Below are 27760 nucleotides of genomic sequence, written 5' to 3'. Positions count from 1 at the left end.
AAAGGGATGCATGGATGCGAAGGGGGGGGCATGGATGCGAAGGGGGGGAGGCATGGATGCGAAGGGGGGGGCATGGATGCGAGGCATGGATGCGAAGGGGGGGGGGGGGAGAAGAGGGCGGGCCAGGCTGGGACATGGCAGAGAGAGTAGCATGGATGCGAGGGGGGGGGGTCATGGAAGGGCGAGAGGGGACTTGCTGGAAAAGGATGAATGGAGGCGGCAGGGGACAGAGGAGCATGGATGGGTATGGATTAGGAGGGCAGGGCACAGGGAGAGAGGAGAATTACTGGAAATGGATGAATGGAGGGGGCAGGGGACAGAGGAGCATGGATGGGCATGGATTGGGAGGGCAGGACTCAGGGAGAGAGGGAAATTGCTGGATAGGGAAAAATGGAGGGGCCAGGTGACAGATGAGCATGGATGGGCATGGATTGGAAGGGCAGGACTCAGGGAGAGGGGAATTGCTGGATAGGGATGAATGGAGGGGACAGATGGGCATGGATGGATATGGATTGCAGAGCAGGCCTCAGGCAGAGAGGGCAAATGCTGGATAGGGAAAAATGGAGGGGCCAGGTGACAGAGGAGCATGGATGGGCATGGATTGGAAGGGCAGGACTCAGGGAGAGGGGAATTGCTGGATAGGGATGAATGGAGGGGACAGATGGGCATGGATGGATATGGATTGCAGAGCAGGCCTCAGGCAGAGAGGGGAAATGCTGGATAGGGAAAAATGGAGGGGCCAGGTGACAGAGGAGCATGGATGGGCATGGATTGGAAGGGCAGGACTTAGGGAGAGGGGAATTGCTGGATAGGGATGAATGGAGGGGACAGATGGGCATGGATGGATATGGATTGCAGAGCAGGCCTCAGGCAGAGAGGGGAAATGCTGGATAGGGAAAAATGGAGGGGCCAGGTGACAGATGAGCATGGATGGGCATGGATTGGAAAGGCAGGACTCAGGGAGAGGGGAATTGCTGGATAGGGATGAATGGAGGGGACAGATGGGCATGGATGGATATGGATTGCAGAGCAGGCCTCAGGCAGAGAGGGGAAATGCTGGATAGGGAAAAATGGAGGGGCCAGGTGACAGAGGAGCATGGATGGGCATGGATTGGAAGGGCAGGACTCAGGGAGAGGGGAACTGCTGCATAGGGATGAATGGAGGGGACAGGGCCATGGATGGATATGGATTGCAGGGCAGGCCTCAGGCAGAGAGGGGAAATGCTGGATAGGGATGAATGGAGGGGGCAGGTGACAGACAAACATGGATGGCGATGGATTGGGAGGGCAGGGCTCAGGGACAGAGGGGAATTGCTGGAAAAGGATGAATGGAGGGGGCAGGGGACAGATGGCCATGGATTGGGAGGGCACGGCTCACACTCTCTCTCTCATATACAATGTCTTTCTGACTCTCACTCTCACACACTCTGTCTCACACAGTATCACATTCACTCTCTATGTGCCACACAGTCACTCACACACTCGCTTGGTGTCATACACTCACTCTCACAGAGAATCTGTGTCTCACACACACTCTCTCTCTTGCCCACACACACACACTCTCTCTCACACTGTGTCTCACATACACACACTCTCATTCTCACACACACTCTCTCACAAACACACTGACACCCAGACTCACTCTCTCTCTCACACACTCACACTTTCACTCTGACTCTCAAACAGTCACTCTCACATACTCTCCCAAACATACACACTCCAAGGAAAACCTTGCTAGCGCCCGTTTCATTTGTGTCAGAAACGGGCCTTTTTTACTAGTAAAGCATAATGTGGAGAAATGGAAGGGGGAGATTAGGCACCAGGATCGACTGACAGATATTTTTGAAAAGGAAAGATTTCAAAAACTTATGAAAAACCAAATAATCATGTTGGGATCTTATCTTTTTCGGTAAGGAATTCCACACCTTTTAGTACCTTGGTATGAAAAAGTACCACCAGGGTATTAACTGCCAGTGAATGAGACCAACTGAGAAGGAAATGATGACAAAACTGAACATCAAGTCGGATCATTTGTAATTTTTCTTAAATTGCATAATACGATTTGGATACACAACTATGACAAAGTGTGTTCTTTCTTTTGTAGAGGGGGAGGGGGAGTAAGAGCTAATTTATGTCAGTCTGTGTTTTACACCCCTTCCATGATTTAAGTCCTTGCACTAGACTCTACATCAATTTTCCTAGAAATGAAAGAGCTTTTGCAAAGGAAGTTGGATCACACGTTTCTTGGTCTGCTCTCGCTAGCAGGTCTCCTTGGGACACTGCTGCATTTCCCCTTCCACACCATATATGGTCACTGCTATTGATCGGACAATATTTTTGATATGGTATAAATTAAAAATATATATATTACAAATAGTACCTGGTGCTTCTGTAGGAGTAAGCGGGCCACATTCATGTGTCCATGCTGTATAGCGTCCATAAAGGGTGTGACTCCACAGCTGTCTCTGCTGTCTGCATCATACTGGCATCTTAGGTATAAAAGAGAGAACATTTCTAGAAAAAAAAACCCCTTCTGTGAAGCAGGAATAATACTTAAAACTGCCTGAATATCAGCCTCTGTGTGCCTGTTTTCACAAGTGCAAATCAGCATATGCACTAAACCAATCCATGGCACTGATTTTTCTGGCATCAAGATGCTCGCTATTAAACTCAATTCTTAATTTTTCTAGCTCAAACTCTAGAAGATATTTTGTTACCAAATCAACAAGGAAAGCTGGGTTCCCACTTACCTCTCCAGCAGCACCTCAACAGCTTGGAGACAACCATGCATGGCTGTGTGAAAACAGAAGAGGGAAGGAGTCAGTAAAAACGCTGTTCAGACACAGGTCCTTCCCCAGAAGCAGAAAAGGGAAAATTGGTTCTTACCTGTTAATTTTCTTTCCTTTCGTCCCAACAGATCAATCCAGAGACTTACGGGTTACGCCCGTCTACCAGCAGAGAGAATGCCAAATCTGAGCTATAAGACATCCTGTGCTGTAACTCCTCCTTCAGTATTGTCGATAGCAAAGCAGAAAAGAAAGACATCTAGGAGAGTCAAAACCTCCTGCCTCACCCTCCATCCATCAAGCAAAAAGAAACATGCAGAAGAAAGGAGCAAACACCAGTGCCATCTATATTCATTTACTAACTGTTGTTGTTTTTTTATATATATTTATTGAGTTGAACTGCATGTACAAACGATCTGCAACGTAAATTTTATATATATATATATATATATATATATATATATACATACACACACACACACACACTAGGAAAAAATGCCTGTTTCTGAGCGCAATGAAACGGGCGCTAGCAAGGGGCCCCCTCCCTCCGTCCCTCTGAGCTACTTGCCTTGTTCGGGGTTCGCGTCGCTGTGTGTGGGGAGGGTTTGGGGTTTTTTTTGTTGCTGTGCCTCCGTGGCCGTGCCTGTGGCATTTCCATTTCGGCCCTCGAGTGTCATAGCTCCGCCCTCAACGTCATGACGTTTTGACGCGAGGGCGGTGCAGACAGTCCAGGGCACACCGGATATCTCGGGCGCCTCAACTTCCGTGGAGGCTTCATAGAACGTTGGGGTTGCCTTTTTATATATATATATATATATATATATATATATATATATATATATATATATATATAAAGATCTACCTGTACCAGAAATGGTGTTCAAGGGTGATGATGTGGAAGATCTGAGAGAAATCTCAGTGAACCTGGAAGATGTACTGAGCCAAATCAACACATTAAAGAGTAGTAAATCATTTGAACTGGATAGTATGTACCCTAGGGTACTGAAATGTGAAATTGCTGATCTGCTGTTGGTTCCAGCCGTTTAACAGTCAGACAGAAGAACATACAGGTTGGAGGATTGTCGCTGGCAGAGGCAAGTGCAGTAAGCAAGCCAAGGTGCTTCCCAAAGCCCTAGCTCGCTGAGCACTGCTTGAGCTGTCCGGCACAACATTCCTGCTTTTTAACAATTTTTTTTTTTTTTAAAGGCAGGAGGTTTTCTGGTAAATTAATCCTTTTTTTTTTTTTTTTTTTTTAATTTCTTTATTTATCACTTTTAACATTTTAATTCAAGTACAATTCTTGAAATCAGCAAAGATGACTATTAATCATTCATAACATAAAATAATTTTTTCATCAAAGAAAAGGAAAATCTTGATCTATTTCTCATCTTTAGTCCACAATATGGAGGCATTATATACTATATATCAGGAAAATTATATTTAATAACATCTAAGAAAAAGGTGGCTGAGCAAAAAGTCCGAGTATATACTTTATGGCGTAGAAGTTATTACAGGTCCCGGTAATGAAATGGGTGAGCCAGGTAACTTAGAGTCCAAAAAAGAATTAAGTTGTTTAGAGTCATAAAATATATATTTAACAGAATTTAACTTTATAACACATTTGCAGGGAAAATTTAACCAAAACATTGCTCCCAATTGCAATGCCTTGGGGCGAAGTTTGAGAAATTCCTGTCTTTTCTTCTGCGTTACCTTTGAGACGTCTGGATACATTCTTATATTATAACCAAGGAAATTCTGTTCTCTATGCAAAAAATATTGTTTTAGTATCCAGTCTCTATCTGGTTGTAGAATAAATGTAACTTTGAGTGTTGCTGACGTAAGTCCCACCATATCATCTTCTATCATTTGTGTTAGATTTACATCCCCAGTTTCTGCTGGGGGAATTACTCTTTCAGAATCTCTCTTCAAAAAAGACGTTACATAAAATATCTTTGATATAGGAGGATATGACTGTTCGGATACTTTCAATACTTCTGTAAGGTATTTTTTAAAAGTAATGAGAGGTGAGATAGACAGCTGTTTTGGAAAATTTAACAGTCTAAGAGTATTAGAACGTTGATAATTTTCAAGCATCTCAACCTTATTTTGTAAAAGTATATTTTCTTTAATCAGGTTAACTTGTAGCTGTTGACAGTTTTGTATAAGTTTAGAATTATTTTCATTGTCTTTACTCAAAGTTTCCATTTTTTTTTCCATACAGGGTAGTTTTCCAGACAAGGTTTCAATCTGTTCATTTACAAATGTGAATTTCGAAGCAAAAGAAGCTTCTAGACAAGCTAGAGCTTCCCAAATTGACTCTAAAGTTATTTCTTTTGGTTTAGGGGGTAATAAGGACTTACTTGGTAAGCCTACATTTGGTTTCTTCGGTAGCTGGCTTCCTCCCATCGCTAGATTTTCTCCTAGGACTGTCTCCCCTTGTTCTCCCGCTATTACAATAGCGGGGTCCATCGGCGTCTTTAGGCCCGTAGCAGCGCCCGTGCCAGGAGGCCCCGTTGGCATTTGATCGCTCAGAGTCTCCTGAGTTGCTTCCGGGTTTTCCGCCGGCATCGGGGGAGGATTACGCTCTTCGGGGCTCCAAGATGTCTCAGCCTCAAGCCGCGAAAGTGGGAGTCCTCTCTCCATATTCGTCGGCAGCGAAGGCAACGCTCCCGCAATCGTACTCGGAACCATGAAGCGGTCCAGAGTCCCAAGAGATGGCGTAGATTGCACCGCCGGGCTGGTGCGTTGTCTGCCTCTTCTTTTGGGCATCAGAAAACCGGGTTTCAGGAAACAAGCAAAGGTAAGGCTGGAGCTGCTTCACTTGCGTCTTACTCAGCCGCCATCTTGCCACCTCCTTTTTTTTTTTTTTTAATTATCAGAAAGAGCAGGTGATGGGGGGTGGGGGAGGGACCTTGTACCACCAGTTGTACCCTGCAAAGCCAAGACAACCCCCATAGCGGAACTAAACCTGGAGATCAGGCCAGGAGCAAGCATCCATTACAGAGCTGCCCAGGATATGTCCCTCCACCTGCTGAAATATAGAGCAAACTGAAGGAGAAGCTACAGCACAGGAAGTCTTATAGCTCAGATTTGGCGCTCTATCTCCACCTGCTGGTAGATGAGAATAATCCTCAAATCTCTGGATTGATCTGTGGGATGTAATGGAAACACTGAGGCCCCGATGATCAATTCCCCATGCTTGAGCCTAAACAGCGCTCTAAAAATAGTGCCAGAACAGCATGGGGAATTAACTCCCCAATGATCAATGCTAATAACATATAAAATTAAGTGCATTATTAGCATTGATCTTCCTACTTATCATTTCTATAGCGCTACAAGGCATACGCAGCGCTGTACACCATACACAGAAGACAGTCCCTGCTCAAAGAGCTTACAATCTTGATCATCCTGGGAAAGTGTGGGAGGCTCAGGCACAATCTTCCCGCACTTGTTTGACAGGTCCAGGCTCTCAAAAGCCCGGACCTGTGAAACACAGGGACTGGAGGTACATGGGACCCCACCCACAACCCCCCCCCTGGGATGGCGAGATGGGGGGCTGGAGATCCAGTAGATTTCCAGCCCCCTAACCCCCCCCCCCCCACACCCAAAATAATATACCTGGTGGCCCAAGTGGGCTGCTGACGCAACCCCCTACCCTTCCTCCCTGGTGGTCTAGTGGCAACCCCCCCCCCCCAGTACCTCAACGTTGGAGGAGGGATTAGCACTCCCTCCTCTTTCTAGAGCCATCTTCAAAATGGCGGTGCCCTGCCCAGTGCATCCTGGGATGCAGTGGGCAGGGCTTCCCTACCATATAAGGGAGAAACTCTGAGGTATTGGGGGGGTGGGTTTGCCACTAGACCACCAGGAAGGGTAGGGGTTACATTGGCAGCCCACTTGGGCCACCAGGTATATTTTTTGGGTGCGGGGGGGGGGGCTGGAGATCCACCGGACCTCCAGCCCTCGTGTTGGGGGGGGGGGGAGAGTCAGGCAGCTGGAGGTCCACCGGACTTCGCGCCGTCTGTCTCGCTGCACCCTACGCCTGGAATAAACTTCCTGACCCCTACGTCTTGCCCCATCCTTGGCCACCTTTAAATCTAGACTGAAAGCCCACCTCTTTAACATTGCTTTTGACTCGTAACCACTCGCCTCCACCTACCCTCCTCTCCTCCTTCCTGTACACATTAATTGATTTGATTACTTTATTTTTTGTCTATTAGATTGTAAGCTCTTTGAGCAGGGACTGACTTTCTTCTATGTTTGTGCAGCGCTGCGTACGCCTTGTAGCGCTATAGAAATGCTAAATAGTAGTAGTAGTCGTCTCTTGTAACCAGAGCTAATATTGTGATGTCATAATGCCTCAGGCCACCAATAAGAGCCAACCTCATCAGTGATGTCACAATGGCTTGATTGTCCTATACTTGGCTCACTTTTATTACATAGCTCTTTGAGCAGGGACTGTCTTTCTTCTATGTTTGTGCAGCGCTGTGTACGCCTTGTAGCGCTACAGAAATGCTAAATAGTAGTAGTAGATAATTGCATGCAAATTTAAGCACGCAATTCTCTCTGATCGTGGGGTAGAAGTGTGGGAGGATTGTGTCTGAGCACAATCCTCCCACACTTGTTTGACAGGTCTGGGCTGTGAAGTCCCATCTAATGCATCCCAGGAAGCACAGGGCAGGGCTGGGAAGCCATTTTTGCAGGCGGCGCCGATGGAAGAGGAGAGAGGTCACCTCCCTCCTCCAACTTAAGGTAGGAGGGTGGGGAAGGGCCGCTAGACCAACAGGTGGGGGGAGGGGGAATTCACCCGCGGCCCACTGGGCCACCAGGGACATCTGAGGGATGTTGGGGGGGGTTAGGGGGACTGGAGACCCACTGGATCTACAGCCCCCCTGAACCTGTGTCAGGGGGGTGGTCGGGGGGACCTGAGGTCCATTGGACCTCCAGCCCCGTTGCTGGGGGGAAGGGGGGGGTTGGTCATGTCAGCTCAAGGTTCCTGCGGGGGCTGCTGCACTGGGGGGAATGGGGGGCTGCTAGTATGCAAATGCATGCTGGACAGGGCTCACCATTCCTCCCCAATGGTCAGCAAACCCTAATGCCAGGTCCAAGCTGGCGTAGGGTTTGCCCCAGCCAACGAGCCAATCTTTGGTGCACTGGTCGCTGATCATTGGGAATGATTAGGTTTAGCCCCATTTTGCATCCATTTGCATGTTACTTGCGTTCAGAGCCCACGAGCGTGTTGGTTCACACGCTCAGGGGCTCTGATCACGGGGTAGTAGCAAACGCAGGCGCTAGTATGGCGCTAACAGCCTCTAGTGCCTTCGTTTGCTTCTGATCATCGACCCAGAAGGATGCATTCAGGCAACAGTGTCATCTCATGAGTAACTTGATTGCCCCCTAGGGGGTGCTGTCTCCTCCTCCTTTCAGCTTCCGTTACAAACTGGATCTGCCCTAGGGCTACAGTGCCATTTATAGCTGAGCAGACTTATACGGTTTGTGCCAGAGCCGGTGTTGGGAGGCGGGACTGGTGGTAGAGAGGCGGGGATAGTGCTGGGCAGACTTATACGGTCTGTGCCAAAGCTGGTGGTGGGAGGCGGGGCTGGTGGTTGGGAGGCGGGGATAGTGCTGGGCAGATTTATATGGTCTGTGCCACAGCCGGTGGTGGGAGGCGGGACTGGTGGTTGGGAGGCGGGGATAGTTCTGGGCAGACTTATACGGTCTGTGCCAGAGCCGGTGGTGGGAGGCAGGACTGGTGGTTGGGAGGCGGGGATACTGCTGGGCAGACTTATACAGTCTGTGCCCTAAAGAGGACAGGTACAAATCAAGGTAGGGTATACACAAAAAGTAGCACATACAAGTTTATCTTGTTGGGCAGACTGGATGGACCGTGCAGGTCTTTTTCTGCCATCATCTACTATGTTACCAGCTTATAAGGATCAAGGGAACCAGAGGTGTTAGTACATAAGTAATGCCATACTGGGAAAAGACCAAGGGTCCATCGAGCCCAGCATCCTGTCCATGACAGCGGCCAATCCAGGCCAAGGGCACCTGGCAAGCTTCCCAAACGTACAAACATTCTATACATGTTATTCCTGGAATTGTGGATTTTCCCAAGTCCATTTAGTAGCGGTTTATGGACTTGTCCTTTAGGAAACCGTCCATCCCCTTTTTAAACTCTGCTAAGCTAACCGCCTTCACCACTTTCTCCGGTAACGAATTCCAGAGTTTTAATTATATGTTGGGTGAAGAAAAATTTTCTACGATTTGTTTTAAATTTACTACACTGTAGTTTCATCGCATGCCCCCTAGTCCTAGTATTTTTGGAAAGCGTGAACAGACGCTTCACATCCACCTGTTCCACTCCACTCATTATTTTATATACCTCTATCATGTCTCCCCTCTTTTTCAGATTGCTCTGAAACAGAAGCTGTTACAGAAAGACTGTTCATCTATTTCTTTTGATCTAAATATCATATTTCCTGCACTCATGGGAATTTTACACCCACTACAATGAGCCGACTCCTGATGTGGGAGACTTGGCATCCATGGAATGCTTTTACACAGCCCAAAACGATGCAGGTATATCTTTAAAATATATGCAAATGGTTCTAATACAATCGGCCTTCTGAACACACAGTACTGCAAGAAGATGGATGCTTCAGTTCCAGCCTCCATGTCATCCGTGTTAGTTAATTAGGGCAGTCTCCGATTACAGCCGAGATAATAGCTTTGCACCCATTTACCTGCTGTGTGTAGAGGCGTTCTCTTGATTTTGCTCTCCGTCTTCCAGATGTCCGGGGAGACGGAGAGCAGGTACCTGAGGACCTGTGGGTCACCTTCTCGACTTGCAATGTGGAAGCTGTTCCAGCCATCTTTGTTCTTCAGTAAAGGATTGGCTCCATGTTCAACGAGATCTTTAATCAGCTCTAGGTTTTTTCTGGTACAAGCCATCATCAGAGGAGTCCTAAAACAAAAGAGGGACTTAGGCCAAGGACGGTATATTAACCTTCCATATAACAGCACAAACATAATTTAATATGTGCTTTAAAAAAAAAAAGGCAGGATAGGACAGAGAATAAAAACTGAAAGGCCCAGAATTGACAATGAAGAAAAAAGCTTATTTGCTGCATTGTCAGTGCACTTGAATGCACAGAAATACAGGTTAATAACTAGATCCAAATATGTAAGGTGATAACCTTTGTGTTGGACTAAGTGCAGTAGGTTTTTGCATTTACTGCACCTAAGTGCAAAGCCTGTGCAGTAAATGCATGGGAGTGGGGGCACATTCCCTCTGTTATTACTGTGATTATTATCCAAACAGGGCACCTAGTCCCACCCAAGAAGGAAAAGTTTGCATGAATTAGCATTCAAGCACTAAGAAGATATAAAAAAAACCGTGAGCAGTGAGAAATGAACTGGAGCACAGAGCAATCCAACAGAGGTCTGGGCAGGAATTGTCAGCATTAGGTGACTGTACAAATGCCTAGGCTTCCATCCAGTCATTTTACTTGTTCTGACAAGTAATAAAGAGTAGAAATTGCCATTTGCTTCGTGATCTTCCATATGCCTTACAGTAGCACAAAAGGGGAAGTCTCCAGAGCATCATCAGATATTCATTCTCTCAACCCAGCACATGTTGGAAAGAAAGTATAGATAAAGGGCCAAGAACACCTGGCCATCTGGGGGTAAAATAACTCCCTGAAAATTTTGGGCCCTGTTTATTAAGCCATGCTGTAGGTGAGCTTTTTCGCAGCGTGCACTAATGCTAGACTCACCCATATAGTCCTATGGGTGTCTTTAGTGTTAGCGAGCACTAAAACGTTAGTGTGCCTTCAGTGCAGCTTAGTAAACAGGGCCATGGGGAGACACCAGTGAAAAGACATCATGTCCAAAAATAGACCAGACTGGACTGGGGCTATGAAAGAAATAAAACCCCCGCCAAAAAACACCCAATGTGTTTCTTCTGGAGAAAATATCACTATATAGAACTAGCCAGTAACGGTTAATTTGCTATAAAAACAAAAATACGAGGAAAAAGGACTTCACTGGCTCAGCTCACGTCTAAAGTAAGACTTGGACTAATGATCCACCACCCTATTTCTTCATTAGTCCTAAAAAAAACTCTGATATTTTATTGCTTAGTTTTTCAGTTTTTTTCTGTTTTCATACAGTCCATTTATATTCAAACTCTCCCAGGTCTTAGACTACATATATTCCGTGGCAGGGTATTGAGAATGCTGCATAATAAAAACGTTCCTGACGAAGTCAGGGTGAAACAGCTTTGCTTCAGATAAGTACCTGGGAGAGTTTGAATATAAATGGCCTTTATGAAAAAAAAATTGTTAAAAATCTATGAGGAGTATGTGTTGACATCATCTGAGTTCTGTTCATTTTAGTGAGGGACTTGTAGATCTGTCCTAGAAACCTTTTTATCTGCACTTTCTTTGGTGCTATAGAGAATACATTTGCTTTGGCAGTTGTGGTTCTGATCAGTAGATGAGAGATTTTAGGAACTTGTGACCTATGCTTAATTGTGTTTTCCTTAGACTTAGTATTGTTACCTACATACCTATGGTACACCCTTGGGTGTCCCGTTTCCCTCACAACTACCCCCCTATAAAAAATAATGCCATGAACCTTCATTTTATACAATAAGCTTTTACTCCAGACACTAATATACAATCACCTATGTTTTTTTTTGTGTGTCTTTTCACTGTGTACATTAGGACAATTGGACATTGCAATTTAGAAATATGTAAATAAACAATCCCAAGTTGTAGGCATTTTTGAGGGTCAGGATGAGCAGCACCATCTAAGACCTACGGTCAGTATGTTTTTTTCTAGCGAAAAAGGTGCCGGTATTCAAATGCTAGGCCACCATTCAGGGGTGGGGTGATCAGTGAGGACCCACCCCACAATAGCCAGGACCCCCCCCCCCCTGCCAGTCACAGAATCTATGACAAGGGAGAACTGATGTGTAAAGCCTGCGCTCTTTCATAAAACTTAAAGAGTCCATGGGTGAATTTTAGCAGACAATGGAAAAGGTGCCGGTACTCAGTACCCCCAAGTACCCCCTCAAAAAAAAGCCCTGCCTACGGGTAGGAATTAAAATGCATGAGCCAGTGACCCACCAGTCTGCTTTTTTCAAACAGTCTCTTTGGACCCCTTTGCCAAGCAGGTAGAGCAGGCAGTCCCTGTGGCCCATGGCCGCCGCCTCGTGCAGGGGCCTCTTGTAGTCATTATTGACCAGCTCCGGGTCCAGGCCCAGGGTCTCCACCAAATAGGCCAGGACGCCCAGGTGGCCGTGCCTGGCCGCATAGTGCAACAGGGTGTCTCCCGACCTGCCCAGGTGTTTCCTCTTCAGCGCTGCCCCGGACTCCCCCACCTTCAGCAGCTCGGCCTGCAGGAGGTGGCAGCGACCCTCCCGGATCAGCCCGACAATCTGCTTCAGCTGCGACTCCTCCGCCATCATCAGGGGAACTTCAGAGTCAGGATGGAACCGCGGCCTAGAGCACAGGGCAGCGCCGCCTCTGTTCTTCCTCCGACGGACCTCTCATTTAGTTCGACTTTTATTATTATTATTGTAACAGGAAAAAAAAATAATAGTTAAAACGCAGCGGAACGAAAACGGGCTGCGGGGCAGAAGAACGAAAACTACATTTCCCTGCATGCAACGGGGCAAAAAAGCAAACTGGGATCACAACAGGACATATCATACCCAAGAGGTTTGATTGAGACTAGAACGGCATGACGTCGAGAAGTTGAAGGCACTTAGGTTAGTCTATGTTTTCCCTTCCCCGCGCAGCCGTCGTTCTGCGTGTAAGAAAACAAAATTAAATAATAATAATAAAATACTGTACACGTTCACATATGTTGTTTCAATGTAGGAATCTCCAATTTTTTATTTATTTATTGCACTTGTATCCCACATTTCCCCACCTATTTGCAGGCTCAATGTGGCTTACAGAGAACTGTCATGGTGTCAGGTTACATCATACAACTGCTGTTACAAAGAAGTTAAAGAAGGCAAGAGGATTTGATCAAGCATTTGTAGGAAACTTATTATCACACATTTCAGCTTGCAGCACTAGTGATAAAATTCTCAGGTTGGCCCCACACACTTTCAATTTAATCCACCCAGAGCGGTCTTCACATGCCGTGCAACTTATTGGTCCGTTGCCACTTAATGTGCTAATTGAGAAATATCCAGTGTACCTGAATGTAACTCACCTTTAGCTACTACTGAAAAAGGGGTACAAATGTAATAAATAAATATGGAAATCAATTATTTCTGTTGCCCTTAAACTCATTGTTAATCGTTGGAAGGATAACTCATCTCTTTCACAAGTGGTGGAATTGGGTTATATAATTTAAGTTGTACTTTACAGAAATCTAGTAAACTGTTAAAATGGAAAACTTTAGATAATTATTTATCTTGTATGTAAATCACAAAGGGGAGAGGGATCTTGGGGTGAGAGTATCTGAGGATCTGAACGCGACGAAACAGTGTGACAAGGCGGTGGCCGTAGCTAGAAGGTTGCTAGGCTGTATAGAGAGAGGTGTGACCAGCAGAAGAAAAGCGGTTTTAATGTCCCTGTATAAGTCGTTGGTGAGGCCCCACCTGGAGTATTGTGTTCAGTTTTGGAGGCTGTATCTTGCTAAGGATGTAAAAAGAATTGAAGCGGTGCAAAGAAAAGCTACGAGAATGGTATGGGATTTGCGTTACAAGACGTACGAGAGACTTGTTGACCTGAACATGTATACCCTGGAGGAAAGGAGAAACAGGGGTGATATGATACAGACGTTCAAATATTTGAAAGGTATTAATCTGCATACGAACCTTTTCCGGAGATGGGAAGGCAGTAGAACTAGAGGACACGAAATGAGATTGAAGGGGGGCAGACTCAAGAAAAATGTCAGGAAGCATTTTTTTCACGGAGAGAGTGGTGGATACTTGGAATGCCCTCCCGCGGGAGGTTGCGGAGATGAAAACGGTAACGGAATTCAAACATGCGTGGGATAAACATAAAGGAATCCTGTTCAGAAGGAATGGATCCTCAGAAGCTTGGCAGAGACTGAGGTGGGACGCGGGGCTAGTGCTGGGCAGACTTATACGGTCTGTGCCTTGAAAATGACAGATACAAATCAAGGTAAGGTATACGCAAAAAGTAGCACATATGAGTTTATCTTGTTGGGCAGACTGGATGGACCGTGCAGGTCTTTTTCTGCCGTCATCTACTATGTTACTATCTGAGAATATTTATACTTTGGTCCTGGATATTCACTGTTTTCTCTGTAGTAGTTGTACTGTTCTTGTTAAAATATTATACATTTGTGACTTGCTTATAGCTGAATTTAACTATATATTTTTTGTATACTCAATACAATTAAAAACAACAAAACAAAACTGTAACTTCCTACTAAACCTGCTTGCCTACATTACATCAAGGGAGGGGCCTATGTGCCACGCCCCGGAAGCGATCAGGATCTCGTGACGACGATGATACGGAAGCTCCTGTAGAGTTCCACAGACAGCAACGTGCCTTTGGCCCTCCCTTTTCCACACGGTCTCTACGGAAGGAACCCTGAAGCAGGCTGCTGATTGGGGGGTGCTGCTCATGTCCTGCTCCGTAATTGGGTGGGCGGGGCGGACGCGACTCCGGCGGAAAAATAAAGTGAAAGTGATTCTGGAGTGACTGACAGGTTGCTGCTTGGAGCAGAGTAAGAAAACACCGGGTTCCTGTAGGGAGGGTCCGAGAGCAATACTGTTAAGAGCTTGCATGGTAGAGAGAGGAGTGGGTAGGTGATATTAATGCGTATGGTAGGTCTTTCTCTTCCTCGTAGTCTGTTTCAAGGGTTTCGGTTTCCTTTCTCGCGTGGTGACGATAAAATGCATGCAAACGACCCCTCCCCACCACCCACCCACCCCCGTTAAACGGTAACTGTGGGTATCCCAAGAACCAACCCTGTTGCTACCTTTCCGGGACCATCCGCTGCTGCCCTGATAGTGTCTGTGTAAAACACACAGATCGCACCGGATTTTGCAGATCTCACGGATCTTTTGTTTACCACCTTAACGGCGGTGTTTATATCACGTATTAGTAACATACATAGTAGATGACGGCAGAAAAAGACCTGCACGGTCCATCCAGTCTGCCCAAGAAGATAAATTCATATGTGCTACTTTTTTTATTTGTACTGTCCTCATCAGGACACAGACCCTATAAGTCTGGCCAGCCCTATCCCCGCCTCCCACCACCAGCTCTGGCACAGACCCTGTAAGTCTGCCCAGCACTATCCCTGCCTTCCACCACCGGCTCTGGCATAGACCATATAAGTCTGCCAAGCACTAGTCCCGCCTCCCAACCACCAGCCCCAGCACAGACTGTATAAGTCTGCCCAGCACTAGCCCCGCCTCCCAACCACCAGCTCTGCCACCCATTCTAGGCTAAGCTCCTGAGGATCCCTTCCTTCTGCACAGGATTCCTTTATGTTTATCCCACGCATGTTTGAATTCCGTTACCGTTTTCATCTCCGGGAGGTGGTGGTAACAAAACCTGCATACCACCACAGAGCTTTCTTTATGTTTTAGCAGAGCCTTTCAGCGGGAATCTATCGCGTATCTAATTCAAGCTGTTTACGTATTTGAAAAAAAAAAAAAAGCTTCTTGAATAGTTTGTATTACATGCTTCTAATTTCTTATCTGTGGTCTTTCATCAGGTCTGCTTTATGTGCTCAATTTTACAGAAACAAAGCAGCCAAATGCATAAGTCTAGACCTGTCACAGATCCAGGTGTTCATTTTATCAGGACCACGATTGTAACTCTAGCAACACAGTAGTGTAATAGACGACAGTAGATTAAAAACCTGCATGAAAGGTTTGATCCCTTTTTAAAGCCTGTCAGTGAGGTTGCACTGAAGATTCTAGCCTGGTTTTCTATAGGAAAACTGGCATTTGGACTGGGTCTCTTCAGGCTATGTGATTATGTGCCTGCTGGAAGGGATACAAAAAAATGTAGTCTAAGTCATTGGTTCCCAATCCTGGTCCTGGAGGCACCCCTGCCTGTCAGGTTTCCAGGTTATCCACAATGAATATTCATGAGAGAAATTTGCCTGCAAATCTTGCTCATGAATATTCATTGTGGATAACCTGGAAACCTGACTGGCTAGGGTGCCTCCAGAACCAGGTTTGGGAACCAAGTAATTGAATGGTCCATGCTGAATCTTTGTGGGAAACCAGGGCTCAGTGCTGTGGTGGAGAATAACAGCTAAGGTAATGCACTCATCCTTTTTCGTATTTCTCTCCCGCTCTACCCAGGCCCATGGTCCAACTTTTGAAGGAATTGGAGGGTCTGGGTTATGCGAGGGAGAGGGAAGAGAGGGGGGTCACAGAGTGAGGGTATTAGAATTCTGAGTAGGGAGCAGGAAAAAAGATCAGAGGGGCTGTGGGGTTTGAATGAGGGGATTAAGAGTATGGAGAAATTAATTTAGGGTGGCATCTTTCCAGTTCCAGGTGCTGACCTTTCCCCCCCCCCCATCTTAAAAACTAGGGTGGGGAAACAGTGAATAACGGGATTATTCCTTCCACTTCTGACTGCAGATCACATCCCTGATCCAGTATCTCCTCTCTAGACCCCATTTTCATTTCCCTCCTCTGCGCCTCTTGTCTGAAACTCTTCTCCATTTCCTTCCTCTGAATGCCATCTCCATCCCCATCTCCCCTTCTTCAGTCAGAAAAAGATGATGAGGCCCTTGTATAAAACTTCATTTAGAATATTGTGTTCAATTCTGGAGACCGCACCTTCAAAAAGATCTAAACAGGATGGAGTCGGTCCAGAAAGTGGCTGCTAAAAAGGTCAGTGGTCTTCGTCCTAAAGGTATGGGGATAGACTTAAAGCTCTCAATATGTATTCTTTAGAAGAAAGGCAGGAGAGGGAAGATATGATAGACATTTAAATACCTGTGTGGCATAAATGCACAGGAGGCGAGTCTTTCAATTGAAAAGAAGTTCTGGAACGAGGGGACATAGGATGAAGGTGAAAGGGGCAGACTCTGAAGTAACCTGAGAAAATACTTCTTCATGGAAAGGGTGGTGTATTTGTGGAACAGCCTCCTGGTGGAGATGAAAACAGTATTTGAATTCAACACAGCTTGGGACAGTAGTCTGGATAGGCCTCATGGAGGCATATTTTCAAAGCACTTAGCCTTCCAAAGTTCCACAGGTTTCTATGGAACTTTGGAAGGCTAAGTGCTTTGAAAATGAGCCCCATGGTCTCTTATCTACCTACAGTTTTCTGATTACTGTGATCCCTTCCCCCCCCCCCCCTCCAAAAAGAGGACCAATACATTAACTAGGCAAAAACAGCGCTTATCTGCTTTCGAACATGACAGGACTCGTTTCGCAATAGCGTCATCGGGGGATCGACATAACGTGCAGTGCTTACACCCTATACTGTCTATTAAAATGTTTTATTGTGTATTGTGATGGCATTGTAATGCATACTACTCCATACTGTTGTTTGAATATTTTTACTGCTGTAATTGTCTATTGCTTATGTTTGACTTATTTTTGCTGTACACCGCCGTGAGTGAATTCCTTCAAAAGGGTGTTAAATAAATTTTATTTTATTTTTGTTATATTTGTACCCCGCGCTTTCCCACTCATGGCAGGCTCAATGCGGCTTACATATACAGGTACTTATTTGTACCTAGGGCAATGGAGGGTTAAGTGACTCGCCCAGAGTCACAAGGAGCTGCAGTGGGAATCAAACTCAGTTCCCCAGAATTAGGGTCCACTGCACTAACCACTAGGCTACTCCTCCACTAGCAACATTCCATGTAGAAGTCGGCCCTTGCAGATCACAAATGTGGCCGCGCAGGCTTCTGCTTCTGTGAGTCTGACGTCCTGCACATACGTGCAGGACGTCAGACTCACAGAAACAGAAGCCTGCGCAGCCTTCTACATGGAATGTTGCTAGTGGAATAGCAACATTCCATGTAGAATCTCCAATAGTATCTATTTTATTTTTGTTACATTTGTACCCTGTGCTTTCCCACTCAAGGCAGGCTCAATGCGGCTTACATGGGGCAATGGAGGGTTAAGTGACTTGCCCAGAGTCACAAGGAGCTGCCTGTGCCTGAAGTGGGAATCGAACTCAGTTCCCCAGGACCAAAGTCCACCACCCTAACCACTAGGCCACTCCTCCACTGTTGCTACTATTTGAGATTCTACATGGAATGTTGCTATTCCACTAGCAACATTCCATGTAGAAGTCGGCCCTTGCAGATCACCAATGTGGCCGCGCAGGCTTCTACATGGAATGTTGCTAGTGGAATAGCAACATTCCATGTAGAATGTCCAATAGTAGCAACATTCCATGTAGAATGTCCAGTAGTAGCAACATTCCATGTAGAATCTCCAATAGTATCTATTTTATTTTTGTTACATTTGTACCCTGTGCTTTCCCACTCATGGCAGGCTCAATGCGGCTTACATGGGGCAATGGAGGGTTAAGTGACTTGCCCAGAGCCACAAGGTGCTGCCTGTGCCTGAAGTGGGAATCGAACTCAGTTCCTCAGTTCCCCAGGACCAAAGTCCACCACCCTAACCACTAGGCCACTCCTCCACTCCATTATGGCTTACTAAAGTTAGAGGTTTTTTTTTAGTTACATCTGGCAGAAGCGCCCTCCTAGGGTTCGGACGCAGGCTCTCTATCACCCGAAATAACAAGGTGGCATGGCTGTGCCAGACATTTTCCTCTATTATCAAGCAGCAGCACAACTTTGGATCTTGTTGGAGTGACTTGCTCGCTCCCCTAAGGTCTGGGTACGAATGGAACAGCTTTGGACAGGTCCGCACCCCTTGTGGCCGATTCCATGGTTATCTTTTCCTGAGATTTTGGGATGTATTAAACGGGTACCAGTGAGTGTAAGGGGCCCTCCCAAAAGTTGTATGATATCAGGAAAAAATGTTTCTCCGAAAGAGCTTGCTTTCTACAGACGGCTGTAGGATATGCCCCAGGGTTTGTACTTGGTAGGCTGAACGGGGTGTTCCGACAGTGGGAGAACAAGGGGCTGTCGACTTTGAGTTAAATCTGGGAGGAAGGGGAGTTGTTACCTTACTCAGACTTTAGGGAGGAATATAGTTTTCCCCCGCCCCCTACCAGGCCTTTCAGTATAGACAAATCAGAGACTTCTTGAATTCGAACGTGCTCGTACATAGGATGCAAACCATGCGTGCATCTGTCCTCGAACACCATAGTCAAACAGAACATTAAACCTTTTCTTTTATGTGCTTATCCAGTAGTCATTGGCAAAAAGAACCTCCAAGTGACATAGTTTTGTGGATAAGAAAGGAGAGAGTTTTAAGTTATCGATTTTTTTTTTTGTTGTTGTTGTTTCCTCCACCCCTCTTTTTGTAGTTCTGGTCATATATTAAATAAACACATTTTCTGTTATTCACAAACAGTGAGTGGACCAAAGCGAAGTCGCCTCGCACTCGTCGACTGCCAGGCCTTAGCCCAGAGCACAGAAGGTTCATTGTCGCTGACCCAGCCTTTCAGCCAGAGGCGAACAAGCAGAGACTTAAACAGAGGCCTCTACCCAAGATACCACACTGCAAGACAGAGAGCAGGTATGAGGTTTTCCTGTATCGAGTGAAAGCAGGAGGCTGAGAACCAGGGAAGCCTGGTTCAAATCCCACTACGGCTCCTTGTGATCGTGGGCAAGTCACTTAACCCTCCGTTTCCTAAGGTACGAACTTAAGGGGGCCCTTTTACAAAAGCTTAAGAGTGTGCTAAAGTGCCACGTGACCCATGAGTATAAAATAGGACATGCAGCATTTAGCTTGTGCTAAGCTTCAGTAAAAGGACCCCTTACGTTGTAAGTCCTCCAGGGACAGGAAAATTCCTAGTGTACCTGAATGCAGCTAATGAGAAAGGTGGGAGCTAAATCCAAATAGACTGACTTGTAGTTTCTCACCCAGAAATTTAAAAGATAAGACGCAGAAATATGAGGGCTGGTGTTAAATCAGACACACAGGATACCGGCGTCGCCACCCAATGTCCGCTTCCATGGAATGGATCTATGGAAGCGGACATTGGATGGCGACGCCGGTATTTGGAGAGTAAAACCGGTGCAGGGCGGACTTGTACGGTCTGTGCCCTGAGTAAGGCAGGGACAAATCAAACTCGGGTATATATATATATATCACATACCATGTAAAATGAGTTTATCTTGTTGGGCAGACTGGATGGACCGTTCAGGTCTTTATCTGCCGTCATTTACTGTGTTACTATGAACGGGTTTTAAAATTGTATTCCTGCTGCACTACCACAGATTTTATCCTTGCTCAAAGCCCACCTCTTCAATGTCGCCTTCGGCACCTAACCATTATACCTCCATTCAGGAAATCTAGACCGCCCAATTTGATTGACTGTACTTTTTGTCCTTTAGATTGTAAGCTCCTTTTGTTTATTTATTTATTTTATTTATCATTTTACTTAATTACATTCACATTTATCACATAAATGTAAAGAAATACAGAAATTAATATAAAAAGGAAAATATTTTCTCTCAGCAATATATATTTACATAATTGTCCACAATTGGAAGAGCCAAGATCAGGAAAACAATCTTAAAGAAAATAAGAAAAACTCAAAATGGCTAATCTTACACTTCACATTTCACGTTTTCTGAGGGAGGAAGGTTAATCGGTTATTGCAGCCGGTGCAGTGGTAACTGAAGGAAGTTGCTGCAGAGGATTCTTCATCTGTTTCCACAAACTCTTGTCATTTCTTAGGTTCAAACAAATAAGTAATAAGGAAAATCCTTGCTCTAAGCCCACCTCTTCAATGTTGCTTTCGGCACCTAACCACTACAGCTCTACTCAGAAAATCTAGACTGCCTCAACTTGACATTTCGTTCTTTTAGATTGTAAGCTCTTTTGAGCAGGGACCGTCCTTCTTTGTTAAATTTGTACAGCGCTGCGTTACCCGGGCAGCGCTTTAGAAATGTTAAGTAATAGTAGTGAAGTGAACTGCTGGAAACAGCCAGAGAGGCAGCTGGAGTTGCATTTTAGTCTGAGCTTGTCTAACTTTGAATTGGGTCATAGATTCAAACATGCCAGGTGTTTTCCCTGGTTGTGAGTCATTTTCCCCTCTGAAGAACTTTGGTTTAGCAGTGGAGTTTCATTACTGCTTTCACAATAATGAAATCGGGTTGTTTTTTTTTTTAAAGCCATATGGTGGTTAAGCAACCAGAAGTATATTTCACTGATATTATAAACTTAATTTTCTCTGATTCTGCGTTTTTCTGTCCTCCAAAAAAAAAAGAATGTAGCCAATACGAAAAATGGTTGCCCTACAGATCTACCAAGTTAACTGGTTCCTGGTCAGTCCTGGTTTCAGACTTGCATCCCAAAGCAGCGTACGATTTATGGTCCCTGATTCTACCCATGAGAATCGGTGCTGCAGGCCCCGTAATGTTTCAGGATGAGATTGGCAGAAATCCAGGACTAGCCTAAAATCTTCCTCCTAGAACTTGGTAACTTGGAAGCTCTGGCATTAACAATGTATTTATGCGGTGTCCATGCTTTGCCTGGGTTTCTGGTGAGGATCAGCATAACTGTTTCCATTTCACGTATGTTCACAATGGCTTTAGAAGGAGGGATAGCCAAAAGGTAACACTGAGGCGGACCCGTGACTCGGCAGTCATGCCGTGTACTGCCATGCGGAAGACTTGGGTTTGGTTCCAGTCCCAGAGCTTAGCCAGTGCTGGAAATGTCGGGGCGGGAATGTTCACAGCCGTCGGAGTGGGGGATGGGACAGGAGACTGAGCCATCAGGAGCGCTGACACCTAGTAGCTACACTTGGGGTTGACATTAGTTGAATTCTGGAGGGAGCTGCAGTTTGACCCCCTAACTGAGGACTTTCACTGTGATGACTAGGTTGAGTTCTGAGGGGAACATAAGAGGGGCAGAAGAGAACTCTGTAGGCTTACAGCAGTGGTTCCTAAACTTGGTCCTGGAGGTACCCAAGCCAGTCAGGTTTTCAGGAAATAGATTTGCATGAACTGGTGGCAGTGCATACAGATCTCTCTCATGAATATTCATTGTGGATATCCTGAAAGCCTGACTGGCTGAGTTGCCTCCAGGAGCAGGTTCCGGAGCCACTGGCTTACGGCGCTATAGTCCAGTACAGGCCGGTTCCAATTTGAGCTGGAAGCCCAAATGAGCAAGAGAAAACTGGCAGGCCAGAAAGAAACAAAAAAATAATTCTAATTTCTCTCTGGGAATGTTATACAAATCAGAATAAAGCAGACCTCTTTAAGACTGTTTCCTTAGCATCCCTCCGGACCGGCCCAGGATTGGACTGATGGGTTGTGCACGTCTACCAGCAGGTGGAGACTGAGAAAAAACTTTGATTCTAGCTAGCCAATAAGAGCCCTGGTCATGTGACCCTAGCCTCAGTATTTTCTCCGTCTCCCAGCAGGTAGGAAGTGAGCCCATTAGTCTCTCTTTCTAAATTTCTAGTTTTTTATTATTATACTAGTAAAAAAGCCCCGTTTCTGATGCAAATGAAACAGGGGCTAGCAAGGTTTTCTTCTGTGTGCATGTGGGAGTGTGTGTGTCCCTGCCCTCTCTCCCCTCCCCCCTCTGAGTCCTTCACTGCTTTGCTGTGTTTTCCTTCACTGATTGTTTCTGTTACAGAGAGGGCGGGGCAGACACTCATGAGGAAACCGGATATCTCTCCCCCTTCACACTTCCGGCTGGAGGCTTCATAGAACGTTGGTGTTGCCTTTTATATAGAGAGATCTTTCTCTGTGCCACAGGAATTCTTTGAGGCTGGTTAGGTTTGGTCAGCTTATTAGCTAAGCCTCGGGTGTATACTCGGGTGCCCCGGGTCACTCCCCCTCTTCGTCCCCATCTCCCTTCTATTCTAGTAATCTCTAAGGGAAGGGTTCCTCTTTTGGTTAGCAAAGAGGTCTTACCTTTGGGAGAGGCAGCCAGATTAAACTATATAAGCTCTGTTTCCCCATTGTTTTAACGAGCAGGCAGCTCTGTTTACGTTTTGGAGTGTCTGTATTGTGTGTCTGTTTCACAAGTTTTGTTTTGTTATTGTGCTTAACTTTCGTTTCGCTGGGTCATTATTACTAGCGCTGTAGAGCGGAGTCTGGTGTTTTTCAAACTTCGAACATTTAAAGAATAAAGGTGTTTAGGCGCGAACCGCGTACGTGCATGCGCGTCTCCGCCATGTCTGAAAAACTTAAACGATGTGCTGTTCGCCAGCGTCGGGGGGGGGGTTTCTTCTACCGGCGCATGTAAATATTGTACCGCGCCAGAAGCAGCGTCCTCGTCTGTTTTGCCTACGACGTCGGCCTCTCTGTTGTCGGTATCGGGTCCCTCGCCGTCCTTAAAGCAGACCTCTTTAAGGCTGTTTTTCCTTCTTGCCAGAAGAATTGTCTAAATGTGTTGTTGTCTCTTGTTCTGCTGTTTTAGTTGGTTGTATGTGTTTAGACTTTTAGGCTCTTTGAGAGGGTTCTACTTTTATAAACATTTTCCTTTCTCTTTAAAAGGACCAGGCTCACAGAGAAAGATCACCGATTACTTCCAAAGTCATGTTTGCCAGACCCAGCATACGGACATGGAAAAGCAGCGTACTGAGAAGCCTGAGCCTGTAGATAACCTGCAGGGAAACGGCAGCCTGCTGGAGGAGGACATCATAGAATTCTTTGATGGAGACATGGAGACGGACCCTTCAGAGCCCATGCCCTTCGGAAAGAGGCTCTTTTCTTCAAGATGGGACAGCAGCCAAGACAGGGGGCATGTTGGGTGGGGTAGAGATGCAAAGAAACAATATCTGGGGGGCTCCTCTCAGCTGTCCTCGGCACGGGGGACCTTTAAAGAGGAGGTGGACGGAGAGGATGAGCCTATTGATACATGCTATGGGCTTCTGGGAACATCTCGTTTTGAACTGGCTTCTCAAGGTCATGTTAGTCAGCTGCCGGATGAGCTCTTGATGCGCGTCTTTGCTTTCCTTCCGGTGGTGGATATCTATCGAAACATAAGTTTAGTGTGTCGGCACTGGAGAGCCATTGTTAATGATCCGCTGGTATGTACTGTGATGGGGAGAGGACTGCTGAAAACTTGGGGGGGGGGGGGGGTCTATATTATAAGTGATTAAGTAGGCAGGAGAGGTTTCTGCCCACCTGAATTGCATTCTTAATATCTGGTGCCATTTAACTGAGCAGGTGCTGCTGAATATTGGTTCTGGCCAGCCAGTTTGGAAGTGGGCTAGAGAAGGGCGTTCCATGAGTGGAGTCAAGGGGGTGCTGGTATATGTAGTTCCGGACCAACTAGGACCACATAAATAGCAGTCTTTAGGGGTCCTTTTACTAAGGAGCGCCAAAAAGTGGCCTGTGCTGGTGTAGATGCATGTATTGGACGCGCGCAGGTCCGTTTTTCGGCGCACCTGCAGAAAAGGCCGTTTTTTTTTTTTTTAAGTGGAAAATGTACATGCGGCAAAATGAAAACTGGTGCGCGTCCATTTTGGGCCCGAGACCTTACCGCCACCTGTTGACCTAGCGGTAAAGTCTCGCTTTTTAACCAGGCAGTAATCTTCAGTGCGCATACAATGCTGATTACCGCCCGGTTAGCGCTGCGTGCCAGACATTTTCTGGGGCGTGTAGTGGGCACGCATAGAAAATGAAATTACCGCCCAGGCCATGCAGTAGTCGGGCGGTAGTTCGAAACGCACGCACGTATGCACTTACTCAGCTTAGGAAAAGGGCCCCTTAACTTTGCTATGACTATTGGCCAGCGCTTGTACAGCTACTGGGTACCTGCCTAACATTTTCCGCCCTTGACCGTTGGGAATCAGGCAAGTAGGCCCAGGGGGATCTTAGGGGAAGAGGGGGGGGGGACTATATGTTTGCCAACTGAATCCAGATTTGCCTGACAGTGTTGATCCAGTTCTGGGTTTACCCCCATTGCATCCCTTAAGAAAAGCAAGACTACAAGTCCCTCCATGCAGTGGGGTTTAATCCAGGACTGGATCAACACTGTTGGGCAAATCTGGATCCAGTTGGCATCCTTAGACCAAAAGGGGGGAGGGGTTGGGAGAGAAATCTTGCAGCTTATGCGGGTCCCAGCTGAATATTGACCGGGACTCGCACAAGCTCCAGCAGCCAGTGCCTGGACCCCGCCTGGCATTAAACATCTGGGATTAATTCTGCCCACAGCGGTCAGTATTTAAGAGAAATGGCACACGTTTGAAAAGATTTCCACTGTTTATTGCCTTCCAGTTTATCCCGTGGAAAAAGCTTTATCATCGATTCGACAGGAGTGAGGAGGAAGCTGTGCAGAACATTGAAGAGATTCTAACTCGGAACCATATTACAAAGGAGGAAGACTTGTGCATTCTGAACCTGTTAAGGTGTGAAGCAAACATCAGTTTTAACAGCTCACTGGATTATTTTTACAAACCTGGTCTGTCCACTTGACTTTTCTAGTGAAAGTCTATTCCTTACACATGTAGATGTAAACCAATTAAAAAATTATTTTAATTTGTATTGTCTTAGTCTAAATAAAGAAAAATTATAACCAGGGGCGTAGCTGCTATGGGGCCACTGGGGCCAGAGCCCCATAGATTTGGCCCTGGACCCCCCTGCCAATGACCCTCTCAACCCCCCCCCCCCCCGCCGTCAACCTGCTGTCGCCACCTGCTACCTTTGCTGGCGGGGGACCCCCAACCCCCACCAGCCGAAGCCTTCTTGCTTCGTTTGGTTTCTGAGTCTTGCGATCTGCAAGGCTTCGTTCTGTTTCTGTGAGTCTGATGTCCTGTACATGCAGGACATCAGACTCAGAAACCAAGCGAAGCAAGAAGGCTTCGGCTGGCGGGGGTTGGGGTCCCCCGCCAGCAAAGGTAGGCGACGTCACGGCGACGGCGGGTGGGGGGTTGGCGGCGGGCAGGCCACAGTTGTTGGATGTGGTTCTGGCGGCGGGGGGAGGGGGGGGCTAAAATGTGCCCCTTCACCTCGGCTCTGGACCCCCCTAACAGCGAAGTCCAGATACGCCCCTGATTATAACAGATAAAGACCAGATGGCCTATCCAGTCTGCCTGTACATACTGTCAACTATCCCTTCCTGTCCCTTGGAGATCCCACGTACCTATCTCAAGCTTTCTTGAATTCAGATACATTCTTTCCCAGGAGGCCATTCCATGAATTCACCGCCCTTTCCATGAAGAAGTATTTCCTCAGGTTACTCCCGAGCCTGTCCCCTTTCACTTTCATCCTGTGCCCCCTCATTCCAGAGCTTCCTTTTAATTGAAAAGAGACTCGCCGCCTTTGCATTTATACCATGGCGGTATTTAAATATCTTTATCGTATCTCCCCTTTCCTGCCGTCTGTTTTATTTCAATCTGTTTTATTAGTTTTATGAGCATAGTTCCAATGAGTAAAACTCATCGTTACAATCAATTGCTGTAACCATCAACATTCAAAAGACGTATAGAGAGCCTGGTTTCTTATAGCTCTCCCCCATTTTTAACATGTTGATTGATGGTACAGCCCAGTTGACATTCAACATTTACTATATACAACCAGTAAAGATGTTGAATGTCAACTGGGCTGTACCATCAATCAACATGTTAAAAATGGGGGAGAGCTATAAGAAACCAGGCTCTCTATACTTCTTTTACTATATACAATCAGTAAAGAACCAAACAGTCTGGTGCATAACATGTCATTCAATATACCATCATACATTTTCCCCCCATTTTCTCCCCCTCCCCCATGCTACTGACACTTAAATCCAAACATTAAACATTCCTCTTCCCTCCCTTTAATTTCCCAATATCCCCCCTCCCCCCCCCCCCATACCCCCTGAGGAAGTGCCACCCATACTCATTGTCTGCATACAATCTAACACCTAATGATTATGTATATGTTGATTTATTTATTTATTTATTTCGTTTAATTAATGCTTGACCATTTTCTGGGAAAATCTGTTTTCTTGCCCCGTCACACACCGCACAATTTTGTGTCCCTGGGGGTCATAAGTACATAAGTAATGCCACACTGGGAAAAGACCAAGGGTCCATCGAGCCCAGCATCCTGTCCACGACAGCGGCCAATCCAGGCCAAGGGCACCTGGCGAGCTTCCCAAACGTACAAACATTCTATACATGTTATTCCCGGAATTGTGGATTTTTCCCAAGTCCATTTAGTAGTGGTTTATGGACTTGTCCTTTAGGAAACCGTCTAACCCCTTTTAAAACTCTGCTAAGCTAACTGCCTTCACCACGTTCTCCGGCAACGAATTCCAGAGTTTAATTATGCGTTGGGTGAAGAAACATTTTCTCCAATTTGTTTTAAATTTACTACACTGTAGTTTCATCGCATGCCCCCTAGTCCTAGTATTTTTGGAAAGTGTGAACAGACGCTTCACATCCACCTGTTCCACTCCACTCATTATTTTATATACCTCTATCATGTCTCCCCTCAAGCATCTCTTCTCCAAGCTGAAAAGCCCTAGCCTCCTTAGTCTTTCTTCATAGGGAAGTCGTCCCATCCCCGCTATCATTTTAGTCGCCCTTCGCTGCACCTTTTCCAATTCCGCTATATCTTTCTTGAGATGCGGCGACCAGAATTGAACACAATACTGAAGGTGCGGTCGCACCATGGAGCGATACAACGGCATTATAACATCCTCACACCTGTTTTCTATACCTTTCCTAATAATACCCAACATTCTATTCGCTTTCCTAGCCACAGCAGCACACTGAGCAGAAGGTTTCAGTGTATTATTTTCTTTCTTCTGACTTGTCGCAATGCCTGATGTAGGCAGGCTTGATTTGCAAAGAAATTTGTTGATTTGATGATAGATCTGCTTGGAAGATGTGTAGAAAAGTGAAATATTTCTGCCTGCAAATTTCACCTTGTGGCACAAAGTAGTTTAACCAACAAAATAGGTGAAA

The 27760-nt window shown here is 46.1% G+C and overlaps 2 protein-coding genes across 9 annotated transcripts in view; one reads left to right on the top strand and one right to left on the bottom strand.

Moving 5' to 3' along the window:
- The window catches only part of ANKRD16 (ankyrin repeat domain 16), a 33434-nt gene extending 20999 nt beyond the window's left edge, over window positions 1-12435 (bottom strand). For 5 of the 6 annotated variants that reach the window (XM_030216806.1, XM_030216805.1, XM_030216807.1 and 2 more), the window contains exons 1-4: window positions 11915-12435; window positions 9527-9747; window positions 2751-2793; window positions 2381-2489 (exon numbers count right to left, since the gene is read on the bottom strand). In XM_030216806.1, the coding sequence (XP_030072666.1) occupies window positions 2381-2489; window positions 2751-2793; window positions 9527-9747; window positions 11915-12255 (714 nt within the window). In that variant the 5' untranslated portion in view covers window positions 12256-12435. The remainder of the gene's footprint in view (window positions 1-2380; window positions 2490-2750; window positions 2794-9526; window positions 9748-11914) is intronic. The other variant, XM_030216808.1, reaches the window with a different exon arrangement.
- A 1895-nt stretch (window positions 12436-14330) lies between these two features.
- The window catches only part of LOC115478935 (F-box DNA helicase 1-like), an 87833-nt gene continuing 74403 nt past the window's right edge, over window positions 14331-27760 (top strand). The window contains exons 1-4 of one of the 3 annotated variants that reach the window (XM_030216593.1): window positions 14331-14504; window positions 19252-19416; window positions 23358-23893; window positions 25086-25216. In XM_030216593.1, coding sequence (XP_030072453.1) covers window position 14504; window positions 19252-19416; window positions 23358-23893; window positions 25086-25216 — 833 coding nt within the window. In that variant the 5' untranslated portion in view covers window positions 14331-14503. The other 2 variants (XM_030216592.1, XM_030216594.1) reach the window with 2 other exon arrangements.

This window comes from Microcaecilia unicolor, chromosome 10, assembly GCF_901765095.1.
Source record: "Microcaecilia unicolor chromosome 10, aMicUni1.1, whole genome shotgun sequence".
Taxonomy (NCBI): Eukaryota; Metazoa; Chordata; class Amphibia; order Gymnophiona; family Siphonopidae; genus Microcaecilia; species Microcaecilia unicolor.
Note: the sequence above shows the minus strand (reverse complement) of the source record. Positions and strands in the feature narration are given on the sequence as shown.